General features: G+C 43.3%; 1 protein-coding gene across 2 annotated transcripts in view; it reads right to left on the bottom strand.

The window, feature by feature from the left end:
* Positions 1 to 5,054: 5,054 nt before the first annotated feature.
* Hs2st1 (heparan sulfate 2-O-sulfotransferase 1) overlaps positions 5,055 to 12,882 on the bottom strand; it is a 135,683-nt gene continuing 127,855 nt past the window's right edge. Inside the window, exons 5-7 of one of the 2 annotated variants that reach the window (XM_013121883.3) lie at positions 8,622 to 8,719; positions 6,630 to 6,787; positions 5,055 to 6,295 (exon numbers count right to left, since the gene is read on the bottom strand). In XM_013121883.3, the coding sequence (XP_012977337.1) occupies positions 6,066 to 6,295; positions 6,630 to 6,787; positions 8,622 to 8,719 (486 nt within the window). In that variant the 3' untranslated portion in view covers positions 5,055 to 6,065. The remainder of the gene's footprint in view (positions 6,296 to 6,629; positions 6,788 to 8,621; positions 8,720 to 12,882) is intronic. The other variant, XM_005081916.4, reaches the window with a different exon arrangement.

The raw sequence follows: 12,882 nt of genomic DNA, 5'->3' as shown, positions 1-12,882 counted from the left end.
ACTGCCTGGTTACTCTTATTTGAACACTATGCCACTTATCCCCTCTCAGCCATTTTCTGAAGGCTTGGCCTACTTCAAGTGAAATTACTGGTGAGGTTGGTTACCTAGAAAAAAAATTTTCTTTTCAGCTAGTCAGTTTTAAGAGAAGCTTAAAAACACACTACAGTACAGAACACCTAAAACTCTGAAAGCACTCTACATTTCTTACGGCTCAGTCTGGCAACATTATCAAGAGAACCTTCAGATTCAACACAATCTATACAAATCGACTGTCATTGCCACAAACACTTTAAATCTTAGGGGTGCTACATGAAATACCCCATTAGGTCAACTCACGTTTGTGAAATGAACATTTGAACTGTTAGGCACTGGACTCACTTGTACATTGGCTCCACACGGATTCTAACAACCAGATTTTCACATTGATTCGATGTATATTCTAAGTTGTCTTGGTAACAAGGTGAGAACCCTGGTCGCCAGTGAGGTTAGGACTGGGTGTATTACTCCATCTGTGTTTCCTATTTCTTATATTACACTGCAATTGAAACTCCAAATCCAAGAGAGGGCTTGGTGAGCCTGGGAGACCAAACGGTGGTAGTAGTCCAACCCCAATATAGATGACCTTTCCTAGGCTGGATAGTTGGGGCCCCCCGCAGCTATTACCTCCCATGTGCCCTACTATGTCCCAAGACCACATACAGCAGGGGTGGGGAGAAAGGAAAGAGAGAGTGAGTAGACTCCCGGGTGAGGCTTAGTTACCCTCTCCCCCTTCCCTCTAAGGAGTTATGTTCAAAGTGTGATCTGGGGACTGGAGCGATGGATGAGGGGTTAACAGGACTTGCTGCTCTTGCAGAGGACCCGTTCAATTCCCTGCACCCATATAGCAGCTTAGAACTCTCGGTAAACTTCAGTTCCAGGAAATCTGATGCTCTCTTCTGACCTCCTCAGTCAAAGCGCACGCGCACACACATACATTCATGTGCATGCATGGCCTTTGTGGGTGCCAGGCACGTACATGGTACACACACATAAATTCAAGCAAAAGACCCATTCATAAAAAAAAAGCCTTACTATGTAGCCCTCACTGTTCTGAAACTCTCTGATGTAGGTCAGGGTGACCTTGAACTCAGAGCTCCACCTACCTCTGCTTTCCAAGCGCTGGAATTAAAGTCATGCACCACCATACCAGACAAAATTAATAAATCTTTATTTCAGCTTTTGGTTTTGATTTTTTCAAGATCTCACTGTACAATCCTGGTTGTCTTGGAACTTACTCTGCAGACCAAGATGGCTTCAAAGTCAGGGGTTCATCTGTCTATACCTCCCAAGTGCTGGGATTAAAAGTATGCACCACCATGCCTTGCTAAAACCAGTAAATCTTAAAACAGAAGTGCCTGAACTTGTCAGGGTCTCGTGTGGTGGTACTGCTGCTGTTTTCAAGACTGATGGCCATGTCATGCCCTGAAGACAGCGCTCCAAGTGCTGACCAGATCCACACACTCCCATCTCCTCTTATCTGAACAGCCCTGCCCCGTAATACTTTCTCCTCTTGCTAACCGCATACCTCAGGATACCTTATAAATTTCCTATTTGAAATGTCAACACCAGTGACCAATTAATGCAAAGGCAATGGGAGTCAACACACATAAAAGCTTGTCAAAGATAGGAAAGCACTGCAGACTGGCGATGACGCAGGACTTTCTGGTGACCATATCAGCAATCTTGGGTGACACTGAACACCAAGTCCCCTTGGAAACTGTCTCTCAGCATCAATGCAGCAGAAGAAAATACTAAGTCAGGAAGGACACCAAGCCACATTCTCCTTTCCTGCAGTGTCCATTTCGGAGCTTTTGCTCTGGGTTGGACTGAAGCACTTCCGCAGAAAGCTGCAAGGTAGCTGAGGGAAAGGGGTGATTCTCTCTCCAAGAGGCGCAACAAAATGGTTTCACGTTGGAAAGCCTAGCAAAAATGATACTGGTGAGTAGAGAGGGCAGGGAGAGGGAAGGAGACAGAGGGGAGGAGAGAACAGGAACATTTCTCCAAAAGTTGGGGGTGGGCAGGCACTGGTTAGCAAAAGTCATAATCTGCCTTGTCTGTTTCATTAAAAATACACTGGACACTAAGAGACACTCACACACTTCACTCAACAGGCTACGGCATTTCTAACAGATTGTAACCGTCAGGGCCTACTTCACAGACAACACTGCGAAAGTCACCAAGCTACATAACCTTGAAGTGTGGGATGAACTGATCACCCAATTCCTCAAATCCCTGCTTCAGGAAATCAGAAAGGAAGCTGCACTACTCCTAGGGACCAACGTGGACGTTCATTTGAACTGGTGGCTTTTCTCTCAGGACACTACCTGCAGAGCAGTTTGCCTCACCACACACAGCAACTCTGCCTGGACTACACGGATACAAAGACTTAACAGCAATTGCACTAATACGACAGCATTTGAACCTCGTAAAGACAAGTTTCACAGAAGGCTTAGGTACCAGACATTCCTACAACAAAGGCTCCTGGGCCCACAGCTATGTCTGAAAATGGCAGCTGGGAAAACAGTCAAGATAACTCACACAGATGGTCTGTGAGCACACCATCAACTAGAACACCAGCTATGCCTTAGGGAACCAGGCTTTAGTTATGCTCTCTGGTGCTTTTAGATTTTTTAGAAAATTTCATTTTATTGAAAAAGAGAGAATTGTCATCTACAAACTATTTTGTATCTAACTATGCAAATACAACATCAAAATACTATGGTAAATTCCCTGAAGGAGCTAACAAATTTAGGACTTTCCAACACGACCTATAATGAGAAAGACCAATAGGGTTCAAATTATAGGCGTTAGATGCATTTTCCAGACTAGAAAGTAAAGCTGAGTGTTTAAAAAAGTCTGAGACTTTCAACTTTGTGGGTTTTGGAAATTTGAAGCCAATCATCGTAAGTCTAGAAGCAGCAGGATGGTGGAGACTGTACGACTGTACAGGGGACATGGAAGACGCTCCCATGCAGTACTTCAAGTGTTGCTGTCAGGTAAATACGACACTTAACAGATTAAAGCTGGATGAAAATCGAAATACATCCTCCCCACTACATTTTTAAAACGCAATGGTTTATCAACAGTTGCCATTCACAGCAATAAAAAACAGTTGGTACAAGTTGAACACAAAGCTACCTCTGGTCTTGTAGGAAATAAACATAGATATATATACACATATACATCATCTTCAAAATTCAAAGTTGTTAATTTGTTTTACTATCATATAAAAGCAACCTCCCTATGGTCAAATTACTGAAAAAACACAAAGGCAAAAAAAAAAAAAAAAAAAAAAAAGGAAAAGCCCATTTGCCACATTTAAAAAATACACATTGTCTCAGTGGTTCTATTTATTTGACGGTAAAGTTATATATTCTAAGGACTCAGACTCCTGGGACTATACTGAATCAAACAGAAACAAATCTACCCTTTTCTTAGTTCTTGTAAAGGACACTTTGAACCCATTCATTCCAAAGAGAAATGTCCCAATTTTGAACTTGTAAATTAGGACAATGTGGTCTCATGGAAGTGATGAACAAAAACGGAAGGATCCATGGGGGAGACCGAGTCAGAAAGCAGTTCTTGGGTCAGAGAGAAACTCATTGGGGAACTTGGTTCAGAAAGACATGGCTTCTCCATGATGATTCCTCACAGTGCAGGGGCTTGCAGCTCATGGTCCATACCTAGCATGCTGTCTGTTTTGTAAACTAAGGTTTATCTGGGTTACAACCATGGTCATCCGTCTCTGTTGTCTGCGAAGCTTCTTTGCAACAGTGAGAGTTGAGGGGCTGTCACAGGGACCTGATGTATTCACTCCAGTCTTCTACGAGAACAGCTTAGGAATGCCCCAGCCAGTATTCTAAGTGCTACCCTAATTACCTAAGTTTTGCTCCAACTCCCAAGAATAACCCCAGATTTACTCAACAGCCAAATGCCTGCCTGTCTGCAAGTGGCTCTTTAACTTTGGGGGAAAAAAAACAAAACAAAACAAAAACAACAAGAAACCCAACCAACCAACCAACCAAAAACCGCACTTGTTTTTAGCGGATACTTAGAAACTTGATTGCAAAGGGAGGATAGGGAAAAAAGGGGAAATGCTGCTATGTTCTCTTACTATTTTCATATTGGTGGGGCAGGCAAAACTGTCATTCCTTTAGTCTTCCTAAGTGCTTTCTGATACACAGTGTTCTTTGCTCCTCTTACTACACAATAAGTAACTTTGAAGCCACCTGTCAAAAATGCCTTGTTTGATGAGGTATTGTTCAGAAATATTTAAGCTGAACATATAAATAATTACTCCTTTAGTCTATCTGAGAGGAATCTGATTTCTGAATCTGAAGAGGGAGAAGGTGAAGAATTAAGAGGCAAATTAAACTCTACAAAACACACTTTAAAACCCACAGCCACCATTTTGAATGACAAGGTCATACGAAAACAGGAACACCCAAGTCTGCAAAGGTTTTTCCGCTCCTCCTCAGCTAATGAAGATCCCCAGTTGCCAGAGTTCACAGGTGTTTCACGTTTCAATAGTTGCTGAAACACGGAAGATAAACACCAAGAGGATATTTATCAAACACAAATTTATATCAAGATAAAGGGTGTTTTTTTCTTTCATAAAGCTTAAAAGTGGATTTCCCCTTTTCGTTGTTAAAAGAATGGACAGTATGAAACTTGTGTTAGAGATACTTCTATTTAAACACCACTTGGCAGTTCCAAAGTGCTCTTACCATGCCACTGTAGTCCTCCTAACAGTCCTGTGAGGTAGGCACAGTAGGCATTAGTATCCTCATCTCAAGATGAGGAAACCGAGGCAAAGAGAGGTTAAGTGACTTGCCTTGCGCCACACGGCTGGAAGGTAGAGCTGGAAGCAGAGATCAAATGTTTAGACTGTCTAGTACTCTTCCATTTCACTAATGCCTCAGGCTGAGTAAAGCTCTATATCAAAATTGAAAGGCTATGTGAGCTCATTTCAGTGACATCACAACAGTAAAGTTAAATGAGAAATACAAGAATAGTATAGGTCGGATGACTTTACTCGACATAATAAAATTGGTGCAAAACCACTTTTGTCTACTTACTTGTAACTTTTTGGTCCAAATACATAAAATATGCAATATTTACAGCATTTCTCTTTTGTAAATGCAATGCTTTAAAACACATTATAAAGCACCGTAGTAAAAATAGTCTACAGGTAAAGTACAGAGGTAGGAAAATCCTACCCGTATCACAGCTCACTGATGGAGTTGGCATATGCAGTTACCGGTACCTCAGTGTACTGGGTTACGGAGAAGCCACAGAGAAACAAATACTAAACTCACTTTTCTGATATGAATGCGTGGAAACCCTTAGGAAAGCCTCAGATAATGTTGTCAACATTCTTAGAAATACCACCCCAATATTAGATACTGGGGAGACAGGAATCAGGAATACTGCTTGAACCGTTTTGTCTTTTTATAGTATTATTCATGGTTTTCAGTTGATTTCTTTGACACTAATGATCATCCAAAAACTAAAATAAAGCCTACATAAATATGGACAAACCCAACTACAGCAGAAATAGTTCTGAGAAAGCATGATCAAACATTCCAATAAACTCTGTGAGACATGATTCACATAAACAAATCAGACACTGACAAATAGTTATTAGCACTATCCAGTCGGGGTGTACAACACAGGCCTCCAGAAGGTGAAGTGCCAAGCAGACTCATCTGCATCCAAGAGAGGTGAAAAGAAGTGCTTTATCAAAAGCAAGAGAAGCACAGAGCCTCTTCTGAGATGGCACTCAGGCTTTTGACGAAACCTGCCTGTGTGTATTTTAGGTAACATGTCAAAATAACAAAAGAAGTAACAATTCATTACACTTAAAAACGCCTAAGAACACTGACATCCCGTTTAGCATCTAGTTTCTTGACATTCCAGTCTGTTCCCTAACTCGGCCCCACGAGAACGGGCTCAGACACTATCAGCAAAGCAGGTGGGAAACTGAGGACAAAGGTGACAACAGACTGCTTTGGCCACACTTGCGCTCAGTTCGACTTGGGGTAAATCTTTTCATAGAAAAAGTTCTGTGCCAGGATGTAGAGGTCTCCGTCTTTCTCACGGACAGCGTGGGCTCTGATGAACTGGAACTGCTCCAGTGCAAACTCGTAGAACTCATTTTCCATTTTCCAAATGTCAGACTGCTGCAGCTTTGCGATGGTTTGCTTGGTGGGCAGTTTCTTCTCTGTGGTTTTCCTAAGGTGGGATTTCTTTCCTACTTACAATGGAAACATAAGAAAAGTAAATAATTCTTGCAGAGCACACAGACAATGCCTCTTTGCTATACTTGCTGCAATCGTGGAGAATGGAGGGCAGATGCGGATTTTAGGAAGAGTTTGGGTGGCGGCATGCTTTTAGACAACTGCAGGAAAGCACCATCGGTATTAGACTGACTGCTGTCGCGTATCTGGAAGCACACTTGCAGACTTAGCTGTTCATGTGTTTAGCACTCCCACCCGACTACTCTAGAACTGCCGTAGTTAGTTACAGTCAACTTGTAAAAAAACAAACAAGCTAGGGACGCTTTAGAAAGAAACCTATCGTGTGCATACCTGTACGATAGAGATCTGTAGCACCCCGGAAAAACCGGGGCAAAGCTGCCTCCAGTAACATGATGAAGTCTTCCAGCTCTTCAGTAACTCCCACCAGGAAGTATTCGTTAACGAGGTTATACTTAGCTTGATCCATAGCCCATCTGCTTCCCACGTTCCTGAAACCACAGAAAAGGAAATAAATACCCGGCTGAGAAATGGGCTAAGTGTGCTCACGTTTCTGACGCTCTGTGCTATGGCGGAGACAGGTAGGTGAACACACACAGTCACAGTTCCAACACCCTCTGCAGCGCCCTGTCCACATGCAGCTTCCGCTCCATGTCGTTACTTAGACTCTACCAAAGGCTTCTCAATGCGAACAGACATCTGTATCATAGTCTCTTTTTGTCTTTAGTGTGCATCCATGTTTTAGTGGGAATCAGTGAGGAGGCCTAGGCAATCTATGGGGCCTTGGGTAGTAGATCAGTATTTATCCCTGGTGTACGATGGACTTTGGGTGCCCATCCCACAATGAGGGATGCACTCTCAGCCTGGACTCTTGGGGTGGGTCTAGGCCCTGCCCTGGATGAAATGACAGACTATGGACACCCCTATGGAGGGCCTCACCCTCCCTGGGGAAAGGAGTGGGGATTGGGGGAGCAGAGATGGAGGGGGTTGGTGGAAGGGCACGGGAAGAGGGGAGAGGGAGAGGGAGCTGGAATTACCACGTGAAACAACCTTGTTTCTAATTTAAATGTAAAAATAATATAAAAAAACCCTACTCTAAAATTTTGTTCATTCTGAGAGCCCCTATGATAAAGTCACGGCAATTTTTGTTTAGTGTTTATCTTAATTTGTAAAGTCTGTTTCTTTTCTTTCCATAAGTTTTACTTTTTCTTGAAATCTGGAGAAACAGAAAATAAGTAAGAAACAGTTGTACTAATGAAAATCTTTTGGTTTACAGTGTCAGCTAATGCGTTAACAGGTTTCATCTCAAATAGACTAGACTTCTGGGATCTAACTATCACTCACATTCTGTCTGTTTTACTCTAGCTCTGCTTTTTAAGTGTCAATGTGACCCTGTGTGGAGGCTTCACTTCTGTCTGTCTTCTCAACTATCAAAGGAAAGGCAAAACCACAGACCAAGAAACTGGGCGTGACAGTACATACCTAGCGTCCTGGCACTTGGGAGGTGTAGACAGGAGGGCCAAGAGTTCAAGGTCAGCCTGGGCTACAAGAGATGGAGGGAAGGAGGATGGGGATTAGTTGGTTTCTAATATATTCCTCAATATATTTCATTCTGTATGAAATACATGGATTATTCTCTCTAATTAAAACTCAACTAATCCCAATTATTCCACTCTGCTATATCTCAGCAGAGAGTAAAAGCACCAACAATAGCGGCTGTGTTCTAATAAAGCTTTATTAACAAAAAACAAGTGCTCAGCCATGTTTGGGCCACAGGACTGGGTTTCTTTCCAGAGGAAATGGCTGAACCCTGAAAAGACATTTTCCAATGCTTTCAATTGTTTCTCTACATGATGCTTTGCAGCAGCCTGCAAGCAGGCCCTGAACTTTATGTCAACCTACATGGCTCAAATGACCAAGAAAGCCTTTGGATTTCACAGTATACTTTGAGAAAAATACTCATTTTGAGTGGATTTTCTATCAAAACCAATGAACAACCAGACACTGCAGTGCATGCCTGCACCAGAAAATCTGAGGCAGGAGAATCTCAAGTTCAGGTTAGCTGAAGAGCTGGGTAGTTGGCCTAGTGATCTAGCCCTTGCCCAGCATGTGCAGAACCCCAAATCTGATCCTTAATGCCTTAAAATAAATGCTTGACCAGAATACATACATATATAAAATTATTTTAAAAACTTGAACTCAGAATGTCCTCGGGGAAATGTTTTAATAAGTAAAATCCTAGTCCTGAGTATCACATTCCTGCCCGTGAGGTATGGATTGCAGAGATATGGAAGACGACCGCCTTAGTGAAGTTTGTATTCCTACCAGCATTCTGAGCTGTGGCCACAGAAGAATGGGATCTGCAGCCAGAGCTTCTCTGGAGCACAGTCTGAGCCGCCCTCGGCCACACATTCATCGAAGGTCTGCAGCAAAGAGAAAAAGAGCACTGTCAGCCATAAACCACGTCTCAAGTTAAAAGACAGATTTTTAATCTCTGTACGCCTACGTGTTTGTGAGTGTAGGTATGCATATGCCATGGTGTCTGTATGAAAGTCAGAACAAGCCTGGGTGTCGGTCCTTGCCTTACGTTTTGTTGGAGACAGGGTCTTTTGCTCATCTCTGAGAGTGTCAGGCTACCTGGCGCACGAGATTTCGGGAATGCTCTGTCTTCAGTTCCCATCTCGCCACAGGACACTGCAAGCATGGACATGCACTCCTGAGCCCACCGTCACATGTGGTCTAGGGAGTGGGACTCAGGTCCTGGCACAGCATGGCAAGAGCTTTACCCATTGTCTCACCTCTCCAGGTAGCAAACTTTTAATGTAACAAGCTACGAAGTAAACGGTACAAGTAGGTGAGATAGGATCCAAGAGGGAGGGACAGATGGACCCGTTCAGTTCCCATCACCCACACGGTGGCTTACAGCCATCCATACTTCCTGTTGCAGCTGTCATTTCTGACGTTCAGTTCCCATCACCCACACGGAGGCTTACAGCCATCCACACTTCCTGTTGCAGCCGTCATTTCTGACACTTGGTGAGAAACGCCAACAAGGTCCCACTTGCTGTCCCTCCTTTCACGAGTGCTTCTTGGTGGGCTCTCAACACACTAGTCCTGCTTGCTTTGACTCGGTGCACCCACCCATGCTATATCAGTCAGTTCCAGGGGTCCAGTACCCCAAATCTCTCTAACTTTACTAGAATGTTCTTCCTTGGCAGATCGATTCTGCCAGTGAAGGTTACACGAGGTCCAGCCTTTCAGTTAGTTACTCCTTTGGCTGAAAGTCATTTCCTCTCTTTTTGAGTTCTGATGGGGGAGGGGATGCCCTTCTGTGTATATGTTTCTCTTATTGGTTGATGAATAAAACAGGCAGGGAGATAGGTGGGACTGGGAGATGAGGAGAATTCTGGGAAGGGTAGGCAGAGTTAGTTGCCATATGAGTCGCCAAAGGAGTTAGAGATCCGGACCCCTCTCCAGTAAGACCACATGGAAATACATAGATTAATAAAAATGGGTCAATAATTAAGGCAGAGCTAGCCAATAAGAAGCCCTAGTCATCGGCCAACAGTTTAAATAATTAACATAGTGTCTCTGTGTTTATTTGTGGCTGAAGTGGTTGTGGGATCCACAACAGAGTTCTATACACTGCCTTGTTAGGAAACAGCTCTCAGGAAGGGGGTACACTTATCTGCATGTGCTGTCTTCAGCTCCGTAACAAGCTTCATGTAGTTTTCACATTACATTCCTGCTCAGCTGTGATGAGGGCTTGAAAAGGTCATGCCATGTGCAAATGCATTTCAGAACACACTGTATGGTGCCTAGAAACTGCTATGTATAGTGCTGCTTTGAAGACTGTGACTGGGGATGACATAGGCACTAAAGACGGAGCACTGGTGAACCTTAGACAAAGTCACCTCCTTCATGGCACAGGTGAGATAGCACTGCACCATTTCCCTGAATTTTCTTCATGTGTGTCTAATTTGTGTAAGTGGAAAACTTTGGCCTGGACCATTCCATTACTTACGCATTTCCCTAGATGGAGTGTGTGAGGGTGTGGATGATAATGGACTAAACCTCTGAAATTGTAAGCCAGCCTCAACTAAATGTTTTCCTTTGTAAGAGTTGCTGTGGTCATGCTGTCTCTTCGCAGCAGTCGAAGCACTAAGTCAGAAGCTGCTACCAGGGACTGGGGTATTGCTGCGATAGGCCTGATCGTGCTTTTATTTGGAGGAATGTGGACTTTGGATAAAGCAGTTGAATGCTTTAAGTGCTGCCTAATGGGCCATCCTACTAAGAGCTGCAGAGAACAAGTGGCAATGAGAGTGATTTGAATGGTTGGGGGCTGATTCAAGAGGTTTCAGAGGAAAATAATATTAATGTGTGGCCTACAGATTATAACATTTTGGTGAAGAATGTGGCGGCTTTTTGCATTTTCCCAAAATAGTTTGCCTGAGACTAAATTGAAGGATTTTTGGATTAATTGCATTGGCAGAGGAACTTTCAAAACAGCCTAAAATTGACTCTGTTGTGTGGTTCTTAGTGTTCAATCTTGCACAGATCTATAATGAAAAGGAGCAAGTTGAGCAAGGAAAAATACAAAATGTACAATTTGAGGAGAAAGGGGATATCAGGAGTAGAATGAAGCTAAGTCCTGTGTTCAAGGAAATAGATGAAGAAATGAACTAAAGAGGGTGATGACCTAAAGGCAAGATCCCACCCAGCTAAATTTCCAACTCATGAAAGAGAAAGAAAAGCTTAGAGCCAGGAATGGTGGTGCACACCTTTAATACCAGCACTTAGAAGGCAGAGGCTTGTGGATATCTAAGCTTAAGGCCAGCCTGGTCTACAGAGATAATTACAGGACAGCCAAGTTTAGGCAATGTAGGAAACCATTGAAAACAGAAAGCTAATGAAGATGTAATTGAACAAGGGAGCCATGTTCCATCCCCAGCAAGCAGCAGAACTTGGCAGCTTCAGCCACATGGCTCCGGCTTTAGAGTCAACGGTAGAAGAAAGGGGTTATGGAATCTCCCTCCATGACTAAGGAAAGCCACTGGGTCCAGGCATGTGTCAGGGGTGTCTCTGCATGGAGGCCTACAAAGGATATTGTGTGGAGTTGTGAAGGAAAAAACTAGAATGCCTTCGAGACCCCATATTGGTGATGCCAGAGCCATGGGTCACCTGCCAAGGAGAGCTGCTAACCAGCTCAAGAGAAAGAAGTGTGCTACAATCAACAAAGTTGAAAGGAGTTGGAGCTCTGAAGAGCATTTTGACAGACATGGAGATGCAGAGTCTGGAGTTTGCCCACCTGGTTTTCAGTCTTGCTTTGGTCCAGTATTTAGTCCTCACTATCCTCCCTTTCCTCCATTGGAATGGTAATGTATATCCTGTGTCATTATATGTTGGAAATATGTGATGTTTTTTATTTTGATTTTATAGGGAATTGTAGTTAAGAGATCACATGAGTCTCAGAAGAGACTCTGAACTTATTTAGTTTGAGACTGTTGTAGACTTAGGGGATTTTTGAAGGTGGAATAAATGCATTATTTTGCATTATGTCATGGGCTAACGCCTATGGGGGACAGAGGGTGGAGTGTAGTGGTTTGAACAGGAATGGCCCTATAGACTGATGTGTTTGAATACTTGATCCATAGGGAGTGGCATTATTACAATGTATGGCTTTGTTGCAGTAGGTGGGACCTTGCTGGAGGAAGTGTGGCACTGTGGGATTGAGCTTTGAGGTCTCAGAAGGTCAAGCCCGTTCTCTTCCTGTTGTCTGCTGATCAGAATGTAGAACTCTCAGCTCCTTCTCCAGCACCACATGTGTCTGCATGCGGCCCTGCTTCCCATCATGACAATAATGGACTAAACCTCTGAAACTGTAAGCCAGCCCTAGTGAAATGTTTTTCTTTATAAGAGTTTCCATGGTCATGATATCTCTTTACAGCAATAGGAACCCTAAGACAGAGAGTGAGATGTGTTTTTTTTAGACACAATCTTACTATGTAGATCAGGCTGCCTGGAATTCATAGAGATCTTCCTGCTTCTGCCTTCCAAGTGTTGGGATTAAAGGTGTGTTTAAATTAGGTTGGCCTGCAGCTATTCTTATGGGAGATTCTCTCTGTTGCTGAGTGAGGTAAGAAAACTTGCTGACTATACGGAAAGGGAGGGGACAGGTACATGGTGGGTCTGGAGAGAAGAAAGGGAAAGGGGAGAATATTATCCATTGAAAATAGAGAAAATGAGGTGAAGGCAAGTATGTGTGCATTAGTTAATTATTCTCTGCAGTTGACTACAGATGCACTGTGAGTGCTACTTCCAGCCCCTGCTGACTCCCCTGAAATGAGAGGCTCTAGTCTGGAGCTGTGAGTCAAGTAATCCTTTCTTCCTTAAGTCACTTTCATCAGGGTATTTTGTCACAGCAACAGGACAAGAAATTAAGACATTCTGATTTAGATTTCCTGTCTGAAACCTACTTTTGAAAAATGGCTTTATTGGGAGGGGAGGCAGGGAAGCTAGCAAGCACACATTATGTCTCCACTTATCTCTATTATACCCCAATTTTCATCAAGACTGTGGCTCAGGG

Source organism: Mesocricetus auratus, unplaced genomic scaffold (genome assembly GCF_017639785.1).
Source record: "Mesocricetus auratus isolate SY011 unplaced genomic scaffold, BCM_Maur_2.0 Super-Scaffold_100009, whole genome shotgun sequence".
NCBI classification, from domain to species: Eukaryota; Metazoa; Chordata; class Mammalia; order Rodentia; family Cricetidae; genus Mesocricetus; species Mesocricetus auratus.
The sequence above is the reverse complement of the archived record's forward strand: the minus strand, read 5'-3'. Positions and strand labels throughout refer to the sequence as shown.